The 23,526-nt window shown below is 42.6% G+C and overlaps 1 protein-coding gene across 9 annotated transcripts in view; it reads right to left on the bottom strand.

Annotated features, from left to right (window-relative positions):
• The window catches only part of COL15A1 (collagen type XV alpha 1 chain), a 282,092-nt gene that overhangs the window by 190,563 nt on the left and 68,003 nt on the right, over nt 1–23,526 (bottom strand). For 5 of the 9 annotated variants that reach the window (XM_073332559.1, XM_073332558.1, XM_073332557.1 and 2 more), the window contains exon 1: nt 19,426–20,098. The exons of 2 other annotated variants lie outside the window; for them this stretch is intronic. In XM_073332559.1, coding sequence (XP_073188660.1) covers nt 19,426–19,804 — 379 coding nt within the window. In that variant the 5' untranslated portion in view covers nt 19,805–20,098. Of the gene's footprint in view, nt 1–19,425; nt 20,100–23,526 lie in introns of those variants that run through there. 2 more of the 9 variants (XM_073332555.1, XM_073332556.1) reach the window with 2 other exon arrangements.

The following is a 23,526-nucleotide window of genomic DNA, read 5'->3' on the forward strand; positions in this document are numbered from 1 at the left end:
CGGGACCCAGAATGAGATGGCAGAGGGACGCCTGGAACGGCACCCTGGGCTTGGTGGTACGCCCAGGGAGTCCAGAACTGCCACTGGGGTTGCCAGTGGGGCACTGAAGCGTACTGTCCGAGACTGCCTGGACCTGATTGGGGTGCCTCCAATGCTCCTGATGCCCTACCCGACCTGGGGGAGGGTGACTGGGAGTAGGATGGCCAAGGAGGGGCAGTACGCTGTGCTGGGAGGGGGGGTTCCGCGTCCCCCAACGGGCGGAATGTGTACCGTGGAGAGTGGCGAGATCCAGACAGTGATCAGCGGTGCCATTGTGGAGAGCGGTACCAGGAGATCGACCGGCACTGAGATGTTGGACTTTGCCTCTGTGGAGAGCGGCCACGGGAGTGCAACCACGACCAGTACTGTGCTGGGGAATGGTGCCGCAGTGGAAAGCAGCGCTGCGGTGGAGAGCAGTGCCGTGCCAGGGAGCAGTGCCACAATGGAGAGCGGTGTCGCTAACGGTGTTGCGGAGCGATGCGGTGCTGTGATAGGAAGAGGTGCCGCTGCGCGGACCAGTGTCGGTTCGAGCGGTGCCGCAGGGTCTCAGACTTTGACCTAGACCTTGAGCGGGACCACGACCTGTCAGCTGATGACCACCTTGAGCAGGAGCGGCTCCAAGGATCGGGGCTGCAAGAGCAGTGCCGCGAGTCGGACCAGCGCGGAGCATGGGTGCAGTGCCGGGACTCAGAGCAGTGCCAGGACTCAGAGCAGCGCGGAGATGCTGGTCTAGGGGCAGACAGCCCAAAGATTGCTGGTTTGCCTCTTGACGGTGCCAGGGCTCAAGATGGTGTAGGCCTCAAGACCGGAGAGTTGGGCACCATCATCTCAATGAGCCCTCTGGTGGCCTCAAAGGTGTCGGGTGTGCAAAGCAGCGTGACCGCCTCCACCTGCAGCTGCAGGGAGTCCGGCGGTATTGGGCTTCTCATGGAGGCGGATGCTCATGGAGGACGAGGCCTACTGGAAGGTCCCTTCTCCACACCATGGAGGCCACCTCAGGCCTTTGTGGGGGCTTCTCTGTGACCTGCTTTTTACAGGTGACCGGGGAGTGAAAACGGTGCCAGGGAATGCGCTTTTGGGCCCCAGGAGACCGCCGGGCCCTAGAGGGGTGTGCTGAGTCCTTTTTCGGCACTGCAAACAGCACCGCTGGAGGAGCACGCCGCACCGAGGCGCTCTGGGCAGAGTGTTGTGGTGGACAGAGAGCAGACTCCATGGGGAGTTGTTTGAGTCTAATGTCACTTCTCCTTTCTAGTGCAAGGTTTAAACGCTTTGCAAATCCTGCCACTTATCTGCCTGATGGGCCTCTCCCAGACACCGACGAAGACAGGAGTCGTGGGGGTCGCCCATGGGCATAGGCTTGCCACAGGAGCTGCAAGGTTTGAAGCCCTGGGATGGCATGCCCCGTAGCCCCATAGGGCACTCATTGACGGGGGAAACCCCTTCAAGCATTAACAACTATACTTAACACTAAATATACCAGACACTTAACTAACAATAGGGATAAGTAGAGTAGCCACGGAGTAGTGGAACACTTGCGAACAAGACACCGCTGTTCCAACAACCATCACTGGCGGTAAGAAGGAATTGAAGGGGGGTCGGGCCAGCAGGGTCATATATAGAGAACCATATCGGCACCACTCCAGGGGGCTCCACAGCCGGCCCGACGGGTAGCTGCTAGGGAAAAAAAGTTTCCAACATCCGTGCGTGTGGCGTGCATGCACACCTAACTGGAGGTGATATGAGCAAGCACTCAAAGAAGAACTGTTGTGATGAGTCGGCAAGACCACTTTCAAGGAACCAACCACACAATGGTTCTCAGAAAGCCCCCCTTTATTTCATCCTGCACACAGGTCTCCCCAGTTCTTGGGGGACTTCCATCAGATGAAAACAGAAGGATTGAAAGCATAGTATTGGTGGTGGAAAAGAAGGGCTGAGGCAGACAGACAACTACCAAAATGCTCTACGAGAGCATGCCAAGGTTGTATTACGGGCAAAGGGTTCCTCCTTCTCCCCCTCCATAGTGGCTCTAAAAGCATGCCTAAAGCATACCGTGGTGGTGAAAAGCTTCATCATCCCAAATTGCCTCCAGTCCACAACAGAACCTGAGCATTAATCACTATAAGGAGCCAGCATCCTTTTCCAGTATTTATCCTCTAAGGTGAATATTTTTGAGAAAGACTTTTTCTGCTGCTCAGTCACTCATATCCTAAATCAAGGTTTCTTCACATGTAATTTTTAATGGTTCTACAGTACATTTTATGGCTTTAGATGGCATGACAGGGAGGTAACACATACCCATTCTCTCTCTCCAACTCTGGCTCAGCCTCATCTTGAATACTGTGTTCAGTTCTGGGTACCTCATTACCAGATAAATATTAACATATTGGATGGTGTTCAGAGAAAAACAAAAAATAGATAGGAAGCAACTGACTTACAAAGAAAGATATTAAGAATGGGGGGGAGGGGATATGCTTTACCCTCACAAAAGAGGGTGTCACAAAAAGTTTAAATTCTGCAGATAACAGAAATAAATATACGTAAATCACATACTCAAATCCTTACCATTCAGCTCCAAGACATAACTGTACAACTTGAGCCAAAGAAGAGCTCTTTTAGTGGGTAGCAGTTGCAAATGACTTATCTGTTGGGCTAGTCACTGAAGGACATCGTATTCAATCACAGTAATTGATTATCTGGTTTTGTTAACAGCTAATTAAAATATGTGGTGGGGAGAACTCAGAACATGACACCAGGGTTGCCCATTAGCTGTTTTACAAATTTGAAATAAATTAGGGCTGCCAAGCAATTAAAAACATTAATCGCATGATTAATCGCACTGTTAGAAAACAATAGAATACCATTTATTTAAATATTTTTGTATGTTTTCTACATTTTCAAATATATTGATTTCAATTACAACACAGAATACAAACTTTACAGTGCTCAGTTTATATTTACTTGTAATTACAAGTATTTGCACTGTAAAAAAGAAACAAAAGAAATAGTATTTTTCATTTCCTACAGGGACCAATTTAATACACTACACCCAGCGGGTCTTGCAGCCACGCTGCCCAGCAGGAGCTTTTAGCCCCACTGCCCAGAGTGCTGATGGCACGGCGAGCTGAGGCTGCAGGAGAGGGGCCGGGCAGGACGGTCCCGTGGACCGTAGTTTGCCCACCTCTGCTCTACACTTCGTCCCTCTCAGATTTTGGAAGGCACTTCACATTCTTAAACTTGGGTTGAGTGCTGTAGCTATCTTTAGAAATCCCACTTTGGTATCATCTTTGTGTTTTGTCAGATCTGCCGTGAAAGTGTTCTTAAAACGAACAACATGTGCTGGGTCATCATCCAAGACTGCTATAACATGAAATATATGGCAGGCTGTGGGTAAAACAGAGCAGGAGGCATATAGTTCTCCCCATGGAGTTCAGTCACAAATTTAATTAATGCATTAATTTTTTAATGAGCATCATCAGCATGGAAACATATCCTCTGGAATGGTGGCCAAAGCATGAAGGAACATACGAATGTTCAGCATATCTAACACCTAAATACCTTGCAACACCGGCTACAAAACTGCCATGCAAATGCCTGTTCTTACTTTCAGGTGACATTATAAACAAGAAGCGGGCAGCAGTATCTCCCGTAAATGTAAACAAATTTGTTTCTCTTAGCGATTGGCTGAACAAGAAGTAGAACTGAGTGGACTTGTAGGCTCTAAAGTTTTACATTGTTTTGTTTTTGAGTGAAGTTATGTAACAAAAAAAATCTACATTTGTAAGTTGCACTTACATGATAAGATCACACTACAGTACTTGTCTGAGGTGAACTGAAAAATACTATTTCTTTTGTTTGCTATTTTTACAGTGCAAATATTTGTAATAAAAAATAATAATACAAAGTGAGCACTGTACACTTTGTATTCGGTGTTGTAATTGAAATCAATATGTTTGAAAATGTAGAAAAAATCCAAAAACACTTGAGAAATTTCAATTGGTATTCTATTGTTTAACAGTGCGATTAATCGCGATTCATTTTTTTAACTGTGATTAATTTCTTTAAGTTAATCGCATGAGTTAACTGCAATTAATCTACAGTCCTAAAATAAATACCCACATGAAGCCAGTGCATTACTGTACAATTAGGGCCAACTCTATACTACAGGGACTGTAGCAGCAAAGCTCAAAGCTATGCCAGCATCCCCCATAGTATAGACGCAGACTCCAGCAACGGAAGGGGTTTTTCCTGTTGCTGTAGGAGCTCAGCCTCCCTGAGTGACAGTAGCGATGCTAACAGAAGCAATCTTCTGTAGTCCTAGTTGCGTCTACACAGGGCATTAGGTCGGCATAGCTATGGCACCCAGGTGTGAAAAATCCACAGCCCTGAGCGCCGTAGCTATGTCAACCCAACTTTTAAAGGCCTAAGACTAATGACATGAAATTAAGAAATGGATAAAATAAACTGAATCTCAGGAAAATCTTCTTGACAGGACATTTATTAGCCTATAGAATCTTCTCTCAAAAGAGATGATTAAATCCCCACATCTTCAGAATTCAAAATTAAAACTGCACAAAACAATAGCAAATGCACTGTAGGGAATAATCCATGGAAGATGATGCATTTGATAACCAAACAGCCTTTTCAATCTCAAGGTTCTATGATTGTCTGAATCTTCCACCAACGCCTTTTATTGTACATATATATATATATATATATATATATATATATATATATATATATATAATACAGTGCCCATTGCTGTAGCAACAGCATGTTAAATTAACATAACCATACCACCTACCTATGATAGGGTTTATCCAACCTAATAGCTGTGCAAAAGCTACAGAGCTGTGCCTCACTGCTGCAGACAAGATTAAATTAAAAGCCTTAGTTAAAAGCTTCAGATAAAAGCCTGGTGGAATAAATGCATCTTGCACTGTACACTGAAGCAGGACTAGCAAATTGGTTCTGGTGAACAGCCAGAGGAAATTTCACAGGAAGAGGCCTCGGCTGAAATGATGCTAGTAACTTTCACCTATCTATTCATATATTTACATTTTCAAAAGGACTTCTTGTCCTTCCTTGTCTGATTAATCACAGTGCTATTTTTGTAATACATTTATTATGCATACTGCAGTCACCTTCTTTGTGCTCTATTCTGCCCTAGCATTCCCGATTGTGCTAGGTGCTGTACAAACACATGGAAAAACTCTCCATGTGCCCTGAAGAGCTTACAAAATAATTTAATCAAAACTAATGACCATTCTCTCTTTTTCAACTTTAGCTTCAACGTATATTCTCTTACAGACCCTGGAGCACTCTATGAACTTAGTCTTCACCTGCTTTTCCAATTTTATAAAGACTTGGGGTTTTGCTAGTATTATTTTTAGTCTCTCTAATAAACCAGAATGGTTGATTTGGCCTCTTCTTGCTTTCTTGAAAACTGGATAATTCTGGTCTGGGTACCAAGCAGAACGAACCTGAATATTTCTAGATAAAAAAACTGTATAAGGTGAAGCTAACCTCAGAAGTAAATAATCAGTAATTTAAGAATAAGGGTCCAAACATAAACACTACTGTTAGTGGGAGGGGAAACAAAGGCCAGGAAATTTGGTATTAAGGTTAACCTTACGGGAAACCCAAAAAATTAGAGAATATGGAAATTCACATGGACGGTAGGAAGCCAAACTACTTGTTAAGGTCCCAGGAAAGTGAGGATCTGCCTCAAGAGGTAGCAAAAGAGGGGTCATGTGGCCAGCAACAAGTATATGAGGAATTTGGAGTGGGACAAGGACGAGTCCTTCCATCAATCAGACTAATCTAATCAATTTAAACTTGGTCACCCACTCTCAATAAAGGACCTGCCAAAAAGAATTAGAAATGTTTTCTAGCCATAGTGACAACCCCTTTTTAAAAAAAAGTCTTAATTTGCAAACAGCATGTCAGATGAATTCATTGACAGATCTCTCTAGGAATTAGCTTACATTTTGAGGTCTGCCATGGGCGGCGTGTGACCCCCACCCTCTTTGGGAAGGCTAGCCTACCGACCCTGCCCCTTCCTCCTGAGACCCTGCCCCCCACCAGAGCCCCAAGCTCCCCTCCTCCCCCGCAGCTGGAGGAGCCCCGGCCCATCTGCCCCAGACACCCCAAACCACCAGGCAGCCCAAGCGCCGGCCTGAGGGTCAGGCCGGCCCAAGCCGCCCATTGCCACCGCAGCCCCTGGTCACCAGCGGGCCCGAGCTCCAAGATCCAGGCCACTGGCTGGAGCTGAGCCCCCTTGTGCTTCAGGGGAGAGGGGGAGCAAGGACAGGGCCTTGGGGCAGAGCAGGGTGGGGCCACGGCTTGGGTTAGCTTAGCCTCCCCTGGCCTATGATACCCGCCACAGATGAGGTCTGCTTTTGCAAGGAAAAAGGCTACAATTTAGATATCCAGCCCATTTGACACCATCATTTAAGCCCACTGGAGCTGTGCCATTCTGACACCCCTATTTAAAACCAAAGCTTTTAAAATGAGAGTTTAATCAACTCATCTTTGGCCCTGCATACTGAAATGTCTCACCTCTTTACATCTGAAGGCCACATTAGCAGCTAAGAATGACAAAGAGCTCTGTGTAGGAGCTCAAGATTATGTGTGTCGCAGCCGATATGTGCACACTCCAGAATACAGTGATTACCACACACTTTTACTTTTAAGTCAAAGGCTCCCACACAAATACCCAGAACAATGTGTACCAGATTTACTACAACACTTTAAGATCAAAGTTTTATCACAATAAGAATTATAGTTACAGAGAAAGTATGACCTTCTCCCAGGGAACTCGTTATATAAAGCAGTGTCAGAGTGAGGCATCAAATGGAAAGTCTGCAATTCTAAAAGAGGTGAAACTAAAGTAAGATAACTTTTAGAGCTATACATTTCAAGGGCTTTGCAATCAGTGTTGTGGTGAATATAATAATGGAACTTGGCATCTTGGTACTGCAAAGGGAGGAGAGAATAAAAAATGTAATTTAAAAAGTTTTCATAGAGAAGTTTAAGTATCTGGTGTTGAGAAAAAAGAAAGCAAGAGGGTAAATCAGTGTATGAGCAAGGGGAGTGTAGCAGTGAAGCAGCACACGGGCCCATATCCTGCCCCTGTCTTTGTAGATCTAGAGGCCCCATGACACAGCAGAATGACTTCAGTTCTGCTATATGGGATAACCAGGAGCCCACACAGCCCAATTCTGCAGGGACTCCTGGCATGGCAGCGTGCAAACAACTCTTTGGTATCATAGTTGGAGGTTTCATCACGACATGATTATCCTCTAGTCCCCCATCCCCACCGTCCCCCACCTCAGTTGATGAGGATGTACAAAGGCTATGCAAGCTACTCCAGCTCGTAGGAGGAATAGTGATAGTGGAGCACCAGGTGACTGAGAACCCACCTTGCTCACATGGAATTTCCCAATGCCTTGCCTATTCAGACAAGATGCTGGAGGCAGAATCTGAGGCATAACTAAATGGAATTAAACACAATTTAAAACGAATGGGATTGCAAGCCTGATATGGTCTCAATTCATTACAATGTACAAATGTGCATTTAAGTTGGATTGAACCACCAGTTACTGTTGATCTGTGGATAAAGGGAGTGTGGGGTGAAAAGACTGTCAGAGGGTTCTATGGTTAATAAGATGACTGAATAAAAATAGTGAAAGTAAAAAATTATAGTGAGATGATGGTAGCACCTCCTCAAGTTAAGGTTGAGACTAGCTTAATACTTAACAGCTGATTGTTGTTAATTGCTCTCAAACCCATAGTAAGAATTATTTTGTCCCCGTTTTAAAATTCACTTTGCATTATCCTCTAATAAACTGTAGCATGTTTGAGCAGTTGATGTCTTTTCAGGTTTTCCACTATCAACTGGTATAATCGAATAGTTATTAGGGAAATCCATCCAGTCAGACAAGCTTTTGTTCGTTATTTCTCTGATGGGCTGTGGAAATCACACATGTGTCTACACTACATGCTGTAAGGTTGCCTGTGTAGCCGCTTTATGCCAGTGGGAGAGAGCTCTCCTGCCGGCATAATTAAACCACCCCCAATGGGTGGTGGTAGCGTGTCTCCCGCCGTCATAACACTGTCCACACGGACGCTTTTATCAGTGAAATGTATGTTGTCAGGAAGGCATTTTTTCACACCGCTAACAAACAAAAGTTTTGATGACAGAAGTGCTAGTGTAGACAAAGACTTAGTCTGACCATCAACAAAGAAGTCACATCCACAAGAACATTTTCACAAAATCTTATAATTTGTAACTAATCATTTTATACTGCAGACCCCATTTCTCATGCTTCACCGTGCTGTGTTTAGAGCTGTGTAGTCATTAACATATTAATTACCCATATCTGATGTGTCTGGGAGAGAAGCCTGATAGGAACTAATATTGTAGCATTAATGCCTAATTAGTAAGTCATTCAAGATATTAGAACAAAATTGATACTTTTAGTCATTGTATGTAAGCATTTGACAATGGCACACATCACTGTATTTGCAATAGGAATGTGACAACTACCTGATTCCGATCTGATTTATACACTCCACAAATCCAGCCCCCAAAATTTCATGGGGGACACTAAGTTAGAACAACGGGGGGTTGGATACTTGTGGGAATTATTTGTAGGATGGGAACCAGACCAAGAGGGTAACAGACCAACCTTGTAACAGGGAGTTTGGAACAGGGGAAAATCAAGTTGCATACAGAATCACTTAGTGACCCTGAAAAAAAATGGAGGAGCAGAGAATCACATGCACATACCTAAGGCATTGACTGGCTAATCATCTTCTAGTGTAGCCAGTCATGCAGCATACAGTGCAAGGCCTCAATTTTGTGCCAGTGTATGTCTGAGTGAAAAAAACATAAGCTTTTGTCCTTAGACAATGATACTGACCCAGTCATAGTGTAGTTTTTAGAGTGGTGACATTTCTCATGACAACATAATACCTAGATATTCCACAACAGCCATAAGAAGTCAGGCATCCTGATATTTATAAAGCAATCCTCAAAAGAGCTAATGCGCAAGGGGGGCATTTTCAGGATTTCTTTTAAATTCCAAACATGTAGGCCAAGGGCTTCAAAATGGGATCCTGAGATTAGTTTCCTAAATCCATACTTATGCACCTGATTAACTGACCTCATTTTCAGCACCCAGCAGTTCCTGTTGATTGGTTATATTTGTATATATTGGTTATATTGGTAATATATATATTATATAATCTCCTCCTTGAGTATTCCTCGTATTGTTTTTTTGCACTCACACACCACCCACTGTTTAGAGGTTCCACCATTGTGTCTGAAATCAGTAGGCAACGGAGCTTCTGCTTTGGCAGCCACATTTGCTCCCTCCTGAAACCAGGCTCATTTAATCTTGCCCCACTTTAAAAAAAAAAAAAAAACTTAAAATTGTTTTTGCAGAGGTGTTTTGAAATCAGCGCTACTGTTGTTTTGTTCAACCCTCTGGTCTCTAATTTTGTTGAGGTCGAGGTGTTCTTTTATAAATGAAGGAGAAATTGTTTTTACTATTTTTGTTCAGTACCCCAAGAGTTTTTTCAGAGGGGAGTGTGCTTTATCAATAAAATTATTAGTTTGATTGTTCAGCACTATTCAATGTTTGGCCCGGTTAGGCCCTAATTTTCAAAATCTTGTCCTTGTGCCTCATTGAGAATTACAAAGTGTTCGGCCCAGAAGAGGCCACAGGGGCGAGGGAAAATATTCTCCAGAGACTAGTAAAATTGATATTATCCTGAAGGAAATATTTTGGAATGCAAGCTCCCTGTGAATCCCTAAGCCAGGTCACCAAGTTTACTTCCAGAGTATAATGATGTTGAAAACTCATTATCGGTATTGATTTTACAGCAGAAACATTGATCTGGAGTCACATTACCTAGTCTTTTCTTGGTCTCAATAACTACTGAATCAGCAAGTGTCTCAGAGGCAGAATGGTGATTCTTTTTTGTGAGGGTTTTCTCATTTTGCAAACAGGACTACCATCAAATGCTTTTCTGAACATGTTCTGTAAATGGCAGGTTGCCAAGGAAAGTGTTGACATAGTGCTCCAGAACAATGCTTTTAACATAATGAAAGTTTTCAGTGACTAGTGTGTCAGTTTGGGGTGTCCTGATCATGTTCTACACTAACACCACTTTGTTAAAAGAACATCTGTGGCCCTCTTGATTGCCATCATCCAGAAAGCGGTCAGCCATTTTCAACATTCCTTTTGCACTACTGTCAAACTCTACAGCTCACAAGTGGAATTAGGCCTCGCTGGAAGATCATCAGCAGGTGGAATTGGGTTTTCCAGTTGCTACATTTCTGTGATGAAAAAAATATATGGGTTCTTAGAGTATTCTTCTCTGCTTGCAGTGTTGTTGTAGCCATGTTGATCCCAGGATAAGAGAGACAAGATGGGTAAGGTAATTGGACCAAACTTCTGTTGGTGAAAGAGACAAGCTTTGGAGCTACACAGAGCTCTTCTTCACGTCTGGGAAAGATCCTACGAGTGTCAGAGTTAAGTACAAGGTGGAACAGATTATTCAGCAAAAGTAGTTAATACAAGTACAGCCCATACTTTATGGGGACCACATCCTGAAAAGAAAAAAAAATCTTTCCTGAAACCTCCCAAACTTGCCACACTCATCCACAGAAGAACGCTCCCCACAGAGCAGGACACATCCAATTTTAAGCAGCACAAGATGCAAAACCTGTAAACATATCTCCACTGCTACAATGATCAACACGCCCCACAACATACCTTTCAAGATCCATAGGTCCTATTCATGCCTATCACAACATGTGGTGTACCTCATCCAGTGCACTAAATGCCCCAACAACAACTACGTAGGTGAGACCAGATAGACAATTACTATGATCTCAAACGAGCTCACACAGAAAAATAAGACAAAAAACACCGTATCACACCATATTACTTCTCACAAACGGATCACTCCATATCTGACCTCTCAATTCTCAGTTTCAAAGGAAACCTGAACAATACCTTCAAAAGATAAGCTTGGGAGCTTAAATCCATAACTTTGCTAGATACTAAAAATCATGGACTTAATCAAGACACTGGTTTTATGGCTTATTACAACAATATGTAACCCACACACCACCCCCTTTTTTTGTCTTACAACTGAAAGACTGTTAACAGGACACTTCTCCTAGAATGGTCCCCTAGCATATGTGTTAGCTACCTATGCGTAACAATTTGTTTCAGCTGACACACTCTGAGTACCTTTCCCAGATCTGACAGAGCTCTGTGTAGCTCAAAAGCTTCTCTCTCTCTCACCAACAGGAATTGGTCCAATAAAAGGTTTTACCTCACCCACCTTGTCTCTCCAGTATTCTTCTCTGTGGATTTGAATACCAATCTGCTAACACACTGCATGTGGCAAAGTCTGGCATTCAGATGCTCAGATATTACAGTGATGAGCAGTGTAGAAATGCCTACACATGAAAGAAATTCTTGAGGCCTTTGAAGAGCTGTCTTGTAAGGTACGCTGTATAGATTTCAGCATCACTGTCATGTCTCCAACAATTCATCTATGCTCAGGAAATCCCACACCAAGACACTGGAACCAAAAAAAACCCAAAAAACCTGAACTGTTCAGCTACACTGAGTATGAACAAGTTATATTGTGACTTGTGTCCTCTATTACAAGTACAACACCGCTCTCAGCTCAGAGTCAAATAGCACTAATGCTACCCTCACTGACTGCACAGAGCAGCCCCACAAGAGATGGGCCCTACATGAGTCACAATCTCTCCCCCATATTCTCCTGGGACAATGCAGCTCTAGAGCACCCCCGAGGCGAGGCTGTGGCACAGTCTAGCCTTTAACGTGCTATAGCTCTCTAATGCTTTATAGCAAAAACATTTAACAGCTATCTAAAATATTCTGTGTAATGTTCTTTCCCACATAGACTGCTTATTATGGAGAGAACTGTTATTGACCACTATATTTAGGTTGCCTAACACTTACCATTATAACAGATTACTGCAATTTTTTTTTTTAGAAGCTCTAATACCTCCATTGTTTGCAGCAGGGTTTTAAAATTTGCCGTGGAGAATACCCTCAGACTGGCATAGCGCCTTTGCTTTGTCTCCTGAAATTCGGTTCAGGTTTAGCTGAGTTATGAACTGTTAAATATTGCCAAATATCCCTTCTCTTGCTTGAGTTCCTCAAGAAATAACTGAAGACAAATATTGATCATGCCATCACCACAGCAGCAACAAATACTGCACTGGGAATGCCTGGGAGCAACTGTGGTGAAGGAAACAACAGGGCCCGATTCCTACCTATACATACCTCCTAGTCCCAGCAGACAGTCCCAGCTTCCCATTCCGTCCTGGAAGGTCACAAACATGGGGCAGAAGCCCACCACTTCCTGAGGGTGGGGAAAGGGAAATATGGGTCCGGCTGTGTTCCCCCTATTCACCACATGGACGTGACACCTGAGGCCTGTTTTCCCCCCTCTGGGTTAACAGTCTTTTGTTGCTACCTAATATAGTTGGTTCCATAGCTCAAGTGGTAAGCTGCAGTGCTAAAGGTTTAGAGTTCAAACCCAGCCCACGATTCAGGATGTGGGCGGAATTAGAGCTGAATACAGGTTCATAGATTCTAAGGCCAGAAGGCACCATTATAATCATCTAGTCTGACCTAGAACTTCCCCAAAAATAATTCCAAGAGCACATCTTTTAGAAAAGCATTCAATTGTCATGATTTAAAAGTTGTCAGTGATGGAGAATCCACCATGACTCTTGATAAATTGTTCCAGTGGTTAATTACTCTCTCCGTTAAACATTTATGCCTTATTTCCAGTCTGAATCTACCAGAATTTGCTTTTGTTCACACACAATACAGTCTTTAATGACATGATCACATACTATTTTTCCCCCCACAGGACGCATATCTCAGTCAACACACAGGAAAGATGCGTGTGGATGGGCAACTGTAAATCTGACATTCCCCAACTTTGAAGTGCGTGACTGTACAACCTAAATAATGCAGAGGGTTATTTTGTACATGGAGGCAAGTGAGGCATTTTGTAAGGAATCAGTCAAGATTATACAACTTTCAGTGACTCCATTCAAAATGCCTCAATTGTGTCTTTATTCCGTTATTGTCGTAGCTGGTGTCTGATATATGTAATAGACAATATTACATTATCCAAGTCCACAGAAAAGTGGATTCATAACATCATGTAGCTGCAAATCTATGTAGCTGCAAACCTATGTAGCTATTCGGAGTTTAACAGACTTTGGGCCTGATCCTCCAGCCATGGAAGCCAATGGCAAAACTCCAATAGAATTCAGTGGGCACTAGACCAGGCACTATATAAGCATGGACCAAATAGGGTTGCCAAGTTTCTAATCGCACAAAACTGAACACCCTTGCTCCGCCCCCTCCCCAAGGCACTGCCCCTGTCCCACCCCTTCTCCGAGGCCCTATCCCCGCTCACTCCATACCCTCTCCGTCTGTTGCTCGCTCTCTCCCACCCTTACTCACTTTCACTGGGCTGGGGCAGGGAGTTGGGGTGTGGGAGGGGGTCAGGGTTTTGGCTGGGGGTGCAGGCTCTGGTGTGGGGCTGGGGATGAGGGGTTTGGGGTGCAAGAGGCAGCTCAGGGCTGTGGCAGGAGGTTGGGATGCAAGGGGTGAGGGGTCCGGCTGGGGGTGCAGGAGGGGGCAGGGGATTGGAGTGTGGGGGAGTACAGGCTCCGGGAGGGAGTTTGGGTGCAGGAGGGGACTCCGGGATGGGGCAGGAGGTTGGGGTGCGAGGTCCTGGTGGCACTTACCATGGCTCCCAGGAAGCGGCCGCCGGGTCCCTGAGGCACCTAGATGCATGGGTCGCCAGGGAGGCTCGGCACACTGCCCTCGTACCTGCAGGCACCATACCCGCAGCTTCCATTGGTCGCAGTTCCTGGCCAATGGGAGCTGCAGAGCCGGCACTCACGGAGGGGGCAGCACACAAAGCCTCCCTAGCCGCTCGTGTGCCATGGGGCTGCAGGGACCTGAGAGCCACTTCTGGGAGCTGCGGGGAGTCAGGGCAAGCAGGAAGCCTGCCTTAGCCCGGGCCCCCACTGCGCTGCTGACCGGAACTGCCAGGGTCCCTTTTCAACCAGGTGTTCCAGTAGAAAACCGGATGCCTGTCAACCCTAGCACTAAGCTTCAGTGTGACTCAAAACTGATTGTCTGCTCCTGAAAGAAAATGCATGTTCATAGAGTCCTAGAAATGTGGGGCTGGAAGTGACCTTGAGAGGTAATCTAGTCCAGTGCTTCTCAAGCTATCTGATGTGGGGGACCAGCAATTTTTTTTCCAATGTGCGCGCAGACTGGCAGCCGATGGCTCGCGGACTGGCACCGGTTCACAGACCACCACTTTGAGTAGCACTGATCTAGTCCATCCCCACATGCTGAGGCAGGATTAAGTATATACCAACAGCAGCAACTGCCATGTTATCCAGCAACTCACATTTCTTTTAATATTAAGTCTTTGTTACAATTTTTAACAACAAATAGCTTATAAACCAAAACTTAGCTATATATAATCATTATGGTCACAAATGCACCCACAACTCAAATACCATAATGGTGAGTGCTACATAAATACTTAGAAAGACCAACAGATAAACACATAATTAATTTACACCGTAAGAGTCAAAAACCTACTGTACCAAACAGGAAGGAAAACAGCCCTATTAATTTTAAATTATATAAAGTCCAATTTTATTATACAAACTCGTTAGCTTTAGTGATGTATAATCTTGTACAAGCCCTGTAAAAAAATGATTTAGGGGAATTTGAATGGTCTTAAACAAAACATTGGATGGAGTTTCTATTGAAACTGGCCCTAAATCAGTTGCTATCACATTCTTGTGTATGATTTGTCATATACAATAATTACAGTGTTTCCTTTCTTTAAATTTACAGAGACCACAATACACTAAAGCAGAGACTAATCCCTTTGACTCTATAGAAGGGATTTTTCTTAATCTTCTGAACATGTGATCTAGATTGCCTGCATAGTTTCAAAATAATGAAAGTACAAGCTGTCAGGCAAAGAACAAAAGAAAGTTTTCATTCCAGATTGTTACTTTAAATGAGTTTCATTCAGCCCATAAATTAATACAGATGTTTTAAGAAAAATAATGAAAACAGTAAGTGAGATTTTTATTTTAGATATAAGTTTTGATATGAAGCTCTGTGAAAATTGTATGGGTTTACTCTGTAAGATGTTTGCATTGAAAATGAAATTTGTGGAATTACAGTAGTTTCATTAAAAGCTGATTCCTGTACAGAATTTTGACGGAGTGACTTAATTTCTGGAATTTATTCCAAGAATACTATAGTCATTGTAGGGAAATTTATCATGAAATTAGCTATAAGAGGTCTGACCAAAAAAACCAAAAAACAAAAATCTTTTTTTACATTCTGCTTGTTCAACATGGTAGATGGGCAATTTCTCCCCTCTGGGATAAGGAGGAGTAAAGAAGCATCAGAGACCCCCCCCCCCAGCTCCAAAGCAAAAACAACTCCAGGCACTTATATATGCTAACTGGCGTTTAAAAATAGGGTCAAGTATGTTATCACATACTATTTCTGGATACACAAACAAAAAAGAAGCCAGTACTCTAAACAAGCTGTGATGAACACGGACTATTCGGAGGAGCAGGAAATTACAGGACCGATTTTCCAGTGTCACTCCCTGCACCCCTTCCTTTATGCCAACAGTTTTGAAACAACCAAAAAAATCGTTGACTTTAAAAGAAACAAACCTTCTAATTTTACCCAGTGCCATTTTAAACCAAAAAAAACCAAACGAACAAAAAACACAACTTAAACGGGCAACTTGCAGTTTAAACTGAGGAGAAGAAGGGAGAAATGGACAATATGACCTATACCTCTTTTCTAAGGATGCGCAAATCCTGAATCTTTGAATGCCTGTTAGCACAAAAGATGCTGCTATTCGGGCCCTGAATCTTCTACATCCCTTGCCTAGTCTTTGGGGTGGGTGGTCAGAGGGAGTTAGAGTGAAGATCCCCTTATAGAAAGATTCCAGGATCACATACCAATTCCTCAGGCTTCTTGCCACAGCTAAGTCAGAACAAAAAGGCTTGCAAGGGCTTCCCTCACGGCAGTGGTTCCCAAACTGGGGTTTATGAACCCCTGAGGGTTCGCAAAATGTTACAAGGGTTTCTTGGGAAAAAATTCCCTAATGGCGGACAGAGCCATCCCAAGGGACCTTAGGCAGCATGGGGCCAGCAGCCTGGAGCCCCTGGACTTCCAAGAGCTAAGCTGATCAAAGCAAGCATACCTATCACACTGAGGAGATTTAAACGTCAGGACTCCTTATAAGAAATGGAAATGGAGGTGGATATTTTTTGCTGTTTTTAAAATTAAATAGGCTGCTAGTGTTGTTTTTAAATTATTATGAAGAACAAGTTTAAGCTTTGTTAGTTTGCCTGGACTGCTCAAGACTTGAATGCTTGTATACGAGTTTAAGAAGCTTTGAGTTGGCTTCTTAAATACCTTCATGCTGTTTTACATCTGATATGCCTTGATGAAACATAGGAGCCTCGTCTTATAACTGGCTTATTCAAAGTGATACAAGCTACGAAAGTGAGATCTTGGAAGAATGTTGCCATTTTCATAATGTAATAAAAATAATGTAATGATAAATAATAATAATAAATAGTGTGTAATAAGCACATCATAAAAACAAATTTTATATTTCCAAGATCACCGCTTTTATACTTTATACTCAGAAAAAGGAGAAAATCCCTGGAAATATTAATTTTTAGGACGGGGTTCACAAGACTTGACATTTTAGTGAAAGGGGTTCACAGGTTGTTAAAGTTTGGGAACCACTGCCTCAGGGTATGACCATGCTGCAATCTGAGGTCTGATTGCACCTCAGGTTGGCATACCCATGCTAGCTTTAATCTAGCTAGTGCAGCTAAAAACAGTGTGAAGGGCCAGCCAAGAGGCTAGCAACGCATGAGAATAGGATGCCAGTGCTAACCCCCAGAACCTATACATGGTAGGGGTAGAGGATTATGGCGTGCTGGCCTTCTCTGTCAAGACTGGAGAGAAGAGGGGCGATGCCCCTCACACTGGGGAGGGGATAAAGAAGAGAAAATGTAGGTTTGGGGTGGTGGAGAGCAGCTCTATCCAAATAATATTTGGGGCCCAATGTTGGTTCTGGTATGCATCCCTAATTTTTCCTTTTTCTATGTTGTTCATCTGTCTGGCAGGAGATTACATTTTTAAGGGGAAAAAAAAGTACTGAAAGTTAGCCAAACCAAATAAAAAAATAATAATAGCAGGGCTCATTGTACTTCACTTCTATGGCCTGGAAAACTGAGCTGAAGTCTGAGGATACGTGACAGTGGAGGAACTATTCTTTAACCTAGACTCCTAGGGTGAAATCCTGGCCCCAGTGACGCCAATGGGAGTTCTGCCATTGACTTCAGTGGAGCCAGGATTTCACCCATATATAGTCAGCTGTAAATTAACCTTTTTGCATGTCAGGCTGTTAATCCCACAGTTGCAGAACCGAAACTAACGCTGCTTAAATTTACCTCTAATACCTCAGTACCTGGGATAGAGGAGATAATACAACACAAAGTGGTCCAACTCCATTCCAATTAGGTACCCAAACATTTAAGGTTCAGTGATTCTCCACCCTTCCTCCAACCTGATTCAATGGGCGAGGTTCAAAGGGGAGTTTAAAATCATAAAATGTACCTGCTTATCCTCAGCATGTAAATTCCACCAGTTTAGACTCAGATTTAGACCCAGATTCTCTTTAGACTCATATCCTTTTGCAGATGTCTGACTTGCACCCTTTACAACAGCACTGCTGAATTTGACCTTCCGAGTCTAAAGAGTCTAAACATGTACAATACCTGTATTGATCAACTGGACGAAAGGGATGTAGCAGAAAATGTAACTGGAAAGTACAAGGTACTGTAAAGTAAAACAGACCACCTCCTGTGCCAGTGGGATTACTTGCATCAGGAGGAGAAGGAGAATTTGGCCAATGGATTCAAGACTGGTGGCCAAATTCTCCTTCTGACACACCTGTGTAACCCTCTTGATTTCAGAGGAGTTGTTCTGGTGTCAATTCTGAGAGGATAATTTGGCCTCAAGTCCCTGACTAATTATCTAACTGTATTCACGTATGTTGCTGATACTTCACAGAGATAGCTGCTATTATTTCCATTTCTACTAGTGGTAAATGGTGTATAAATTTTGACAATGCCTGCCGGCCCCATGCTCAGTGTGTTGTATTCATGTCTGCACTGTGCTATTTGCTGTGATAGTTAGCTTAGACTCAGTCAGAGAAGTCCATTAAGCCCAGAATTCAAGGACACAGCACAAATAAATAAAAAGCAAAATAAGTCTATTTACTTTCTGTGCATGTTGGTTTCTAACGTCTCTGTTTTCACTTTCTTTCCTTTTGAAAGCAGCTCTCCAGTGTGTGTCTGTCTGATATTATATAACAGGATGAATATAACAATTAACTTAAGATCCCCAGGAGACAGTCCCAAATGTCCCTTATTAATTACCAGCATAAAATTTTAATTTGCAACAAAGGAATTTCACATTGCAATGCTGCTAATCCTTATATTTTCAAACTCGTCTATGGAGTTTTAGCTGCACAAGTCTCTATAAGGTGAAAAGATGCCCCTTTATTGTTTTGCTCATATCTATATTTGTGTGATAGTCATACAACCTTGTACTGTATGGGAGAGTCATTAACAGATTTCTGATTTCTCCCTATTTTTGGTGAGAAATCATCAGGGAATTGGTGTCTTATCTATTCAAGAAAAAAACTAATACCTCAATTATGACAGCATTTTTTGGTCAGTGCTTCTGCCAGTTACTTGCTAAAGTCAAATACATTTAGACAGCATGAAGAGTTTTGATACTTTTACATGCAGAGTTGTAGGTGTACAGTCTAGTCCCAGCAGACACAGTCTTCTGACATTTTTCTTGCTGTTAAGTACCAACTACTTACAGTGAAAGTCAATATCATGAACTAAAATCTTGACTTTCATTTGCAGCAGTGTGACACTAAAGATAGATACTGCTTTGTTACTGCCAACATCCACTTCCAGCATGCACAAGGAAAGATACTACAATCACATGGCAATTATTTCCAACTGTCTCTGCGTGGTATCATTTCAATTTTAAGATGATTACAGAAGCCCCTGTGATATGCTCTGGCAGTTACTCTCTAAGGATATATAAACACACGCTCATATTTTTCTGCCATATGAAGTGTTAAAAAACACAACACTGAAATTTGCTTTGTCGTAGTAGTTTATTATTTTACAGCTAGTATTACCTGTTTTCTTTTGTTTCCCCTGACTTATTTTCTTTCCTGTCTTTAAGTCCAGTTCTGAGAGAGCTTTTTCCTTGGAAAAATTAATTACTGCTTCTCCACCTGGCAAAGTAGATTCAGAAGAAACTCCAGCGGCACCTGAAGATACAGTAGAAGTGATGCTCCCTGCAGGAGCCCTTGTGCTACCTGTAGTCCGACTCCGTGAAACTCCATTTGTTACGTAGCCCTTAGGCACACTTACGTTTAAAGTGATAGTGTTGACAGTTGTGGCTACAGGTGAAGTAGTTGTTTGTGTGGTGCCCCACAGCCGTTGCCACCACCATTGCCCTTCTATAAACCCAGACGGCATTAGGAAAATAATCCAGGCCAGTTTGCTGAACATCTTTCAGTGCTGCAGACAACAAATCAAGCCTCACACTTCCCTCTCCAATTGCTTGATTGCTGTCTCCAATTTTTACAGCTAGTAAAAGTGAAGAAGAAATGACGTCATCCTAAAAACTGCTGAAAGTTGTTTTACGTTGCTGCCAGACTTCATAAGCCACCTTCAAACGTGTTTTGTGATCTTAGGTGTCTAACTTACAGCCTAAATATTTCTTACTAACCATTTGTGTCTTTATGTAATGTAGCTCTGAAGCCAGTTAGTTACCAGACTTCTTTTCTAATGGAAAAGAAGTGCATACGAGCAAGCTTTAGGAGAAGTTTCTCATCTACACTAATCAAAGTACTAGACACCCCCCTTCCCTACAAAAAAAAAACCAAAACCAAACACATACAACAAAAAACCTTGTCTCATAAGCAGCTACAACAAATGAAGAATCTTTTGTTACATAGATCTCCCTGGTGATAGGTTCAGTGCTGTGTTAAAAATTAATCCTTGTGCAATGACTAATACTGTGGTTCTAATTAAACAAACCCAGAGTGGCTTGTGATGTGAACAGAACACAAACTTGTGTATAGTTTTATTCCATTTTTCTGTATTGGGAGTCATATGTTTTTAAAATATTGCAAGGAGTTTGCAGGGGCTGGGGGGAGGGGGAACCATACCATGTTTTTTATGGAGCTCTCATACCAAAGGTCAACGTTTCTGCATATTCATCTTTCTTGTAACATTTTATAGACTAGAGAAAAGCAATGAAGTCAGACAAATGAGGGTCATTCTTGTCAGTTGCCAGCTTGTGCAGTAACTCCCCAGTTTGACTGCAGCCCTCAACCAGATCCTTGTTTTCCGAAACAATAAGCCTTTAATAAACTCCCGCAAGCCCCAGGATTATGAGCTCCTGAAGAGCGCAACACTTGGACTGAGCAGTGGCAGAAGAGCTGCTGCAATAGGATGAACAAATGTACAAAGGGTGTTCTGGGAAGATCAAAGGGAGGAAGGTCATGGGATGAAGCAGGGGCTTTCTAGATTGCCATGGATCTAAGCAAGCTGGGGTAGAGGGATGACTTCCCCACATGAGCTTCATTAGCATCTGCAGAATCTAAGCATAAAGAAGTAGAAATTCAATTTTCTAATTTGCATGAACATCTAAATAAGAAAGTGACCCAGCTGTAATCATCTCATGGGAGAGAGTTTACCTCTTCCCAGTGCTACTCTTATTTCCTTAGAGCATACATCAAATCCCACCAAGCTCCAAACAGATTTGTCTACAACCCTCAAGTCCTCCACGGTCCAGACCTTCTGTTTATGTCTCCATTGCGCCTGAACGGGTTCCCATTCTGAATTTTGTCTACAAATATCCTGTTACGCTCCACAGGATATTTGAGCTGAAATGAATTCTGGAGCCAAAAGCCTGCTCTACTCTCTCTGCACCCCTTAAGCCCACATTAAAATCTGAAATGAAGCTAAAGACTGCCAAGATCCTTGTGCAGTGGAGATGAATGGGAAAGAATCTCAAAAAGCATCACTTCCACACTGAACAAGGAACTTTGTTAGTATAAGGAAAACAGTATTACCCCAAAAGCAACTCTGTTTCGTTTACGACTTCACTATGGTGGAACCTCCCCAGCACCATGATACCTGGCTTCCTGCTACAGTTTGAAAGAAACAGTGCAGACAGCACTTCCTGTTGTAACTGACAGAAGCAGAGCTTTCTGGGACATAACGGCACTACTTCAGACGGGCAGTTACACATTAAAAGTTTGTTTAGGTATGTGCTCTGGAGAAACAACGTGTGGAATTGCAGAACAGCCTAACTGAAGCGCAGTTAATCAAGCTGCAGCATACTGAGACCAGAATTTTTAGCTGTTTTCCACATATACATTTAAACGTATTCAACTACGTAGAAGTGGTGTTGGGAAAACACTGCAAGAAAGCATGTCATAACTGCCATGCTGGTAAAACAGAAATGTGAAAGCTGAGCAAATGTCTGAACTCTACTGATGCTAGGGCAGAATTCTGTCTTTGCTAGACATACACGTCTACTGCAGAAGAGCAATGCAAGAGACTTCAGGCCAAATTCTGTCCATAGATGCTCCCATCCAGCTCCCATCAGGCTCATTAGAATCTGCAGAATCTCATTAGCATCTTGGGCACGTATATCCAAGAACTGTACATGGAACTTAGGCATAGTGTATACACATTTTTAAAAAAACACATCTCTAATCAAAACATTTTTTTTAAACTAAAATATTTATATCAGTATACCCCCTAATGTAGATGCAGTTATACTCAAGCTTCCCACTGGTCCAGTGTATTCTTCCAAATTTACGTGAATAAGCTACACCAGTGCTTAAACTGGTATATCAGTATAATTGTGTCCACATTAGGGGGTTACTTCTCTTTAAGTATACTGATTTCATATCCATATAGCTAAAGCAGTATAAACACAGTTTGTAAACAAGCCCTAAGCATTTGTTTCCTTCATTATGCCTCCTAATGCTATTCTTGCACTTCAGTTTGGAAAAAGAACAGGAGTACTTGTGGCACCTTAGAGACTAACAAATTTATTAGAGCATAAGCTTTCGTGAGCTACAGCTCACTTCATCGGATGCATAGAATGGAACATATAGTAAGATATAGATATAGATATATATACACACACATACAGATAAGTTGGAAGTTACCATACAAACTGTGAGAGGCTAATTAGTTAAGATGAGCTATTATCAGCAGGAGAAAAAAACTTTTGTAGTGATCATCAAGATGGTCCATTTAGACAGTTGACAAGAAGGTGTGAGGATACTTAGCTTAAGGAAAGGAGTACTTGTGGCACCTTAGAGACTAACCAATTTATTTGAGCATAAGCTTTCGTGAGCTACAGCTCACTTCATCTGATGAACAAGCCCCTGATGGCGTGGCTAATATGATTAGGTCCTATGATGGTGTCACTTGAATAAATACATGGACAGAGTTGGCATCGGGCTTTGTTGCAAGGATAGGTTCCTGGGTTAGTGTTTTTGTTGTGTGGTTGCTGGTGAGTATTTGCTTCAGGTTGGGAGGGCTGTGTGTAAGCGAAGACTGGTCTGTCTCCCAAGATCTGTGAGAGAGAGGGATCATTTTTCAGAATAGGTTGTAAATCTTTGATGATGCGCTGGAGAGGTTTTAGTTGGGGGCTGAAGGTGATGGCTAGTGGCGTTCTGTTATTTTCTTTGTTGGGCCTGTCCTGTAGTAGGTGACTTCTGGGTACTCTTCTGGCTTTGTCAATCTGTTTTTTCACTTCAGCAGGTGGGTAGTGTAGTTTTAAGAATGCTTGATAGAGATAATAGCTCATCTTAACTAATTAGCCTCTCACAGTTTGTATGGTAACTTCCAACTTATCTGTATATATATATATCTTACTATATGTTCCATTCTGTGCATCCAATGAAGTGAGCTGCAGCTCACGAAAGCTTATGCTCTAATAAATTTGTTTGTCTCTAAGGTGCCACAAGTACTCCTGTTCTTTTTGCAGATACAGACTAACATGGCTGCTACTCTGAAACTTCACTTTGGGGCTCTCTCTTCTAATTTCCTTTACTAGCTATATCCTACCTCAAAAGAAAATGGTTATGTACTTTAAAACAGAATTAAATTTTAAGTTTTGTATAGCAACTCCCCATTGCATACAATAAAATCTACAAAATAAAGTTTCTTCTTTTCCCCATTTTCTTCTTTTCCATCTGGTA

The sequence above is a fragment of the Lepidochelys kempii genome, chromosome 2 (genome assembly GCF_965140265.1).
Source record: "Lepidochelys kempii isolate rLepKem1 chromosome 2, rLepKem1.hap2, whole genome shotgun sequence".
NCBI lineage: Eukaryota > Metazoa > Chordata > Testudines > Cheloniidae > Lepidochelys > Lepidochelys kempii.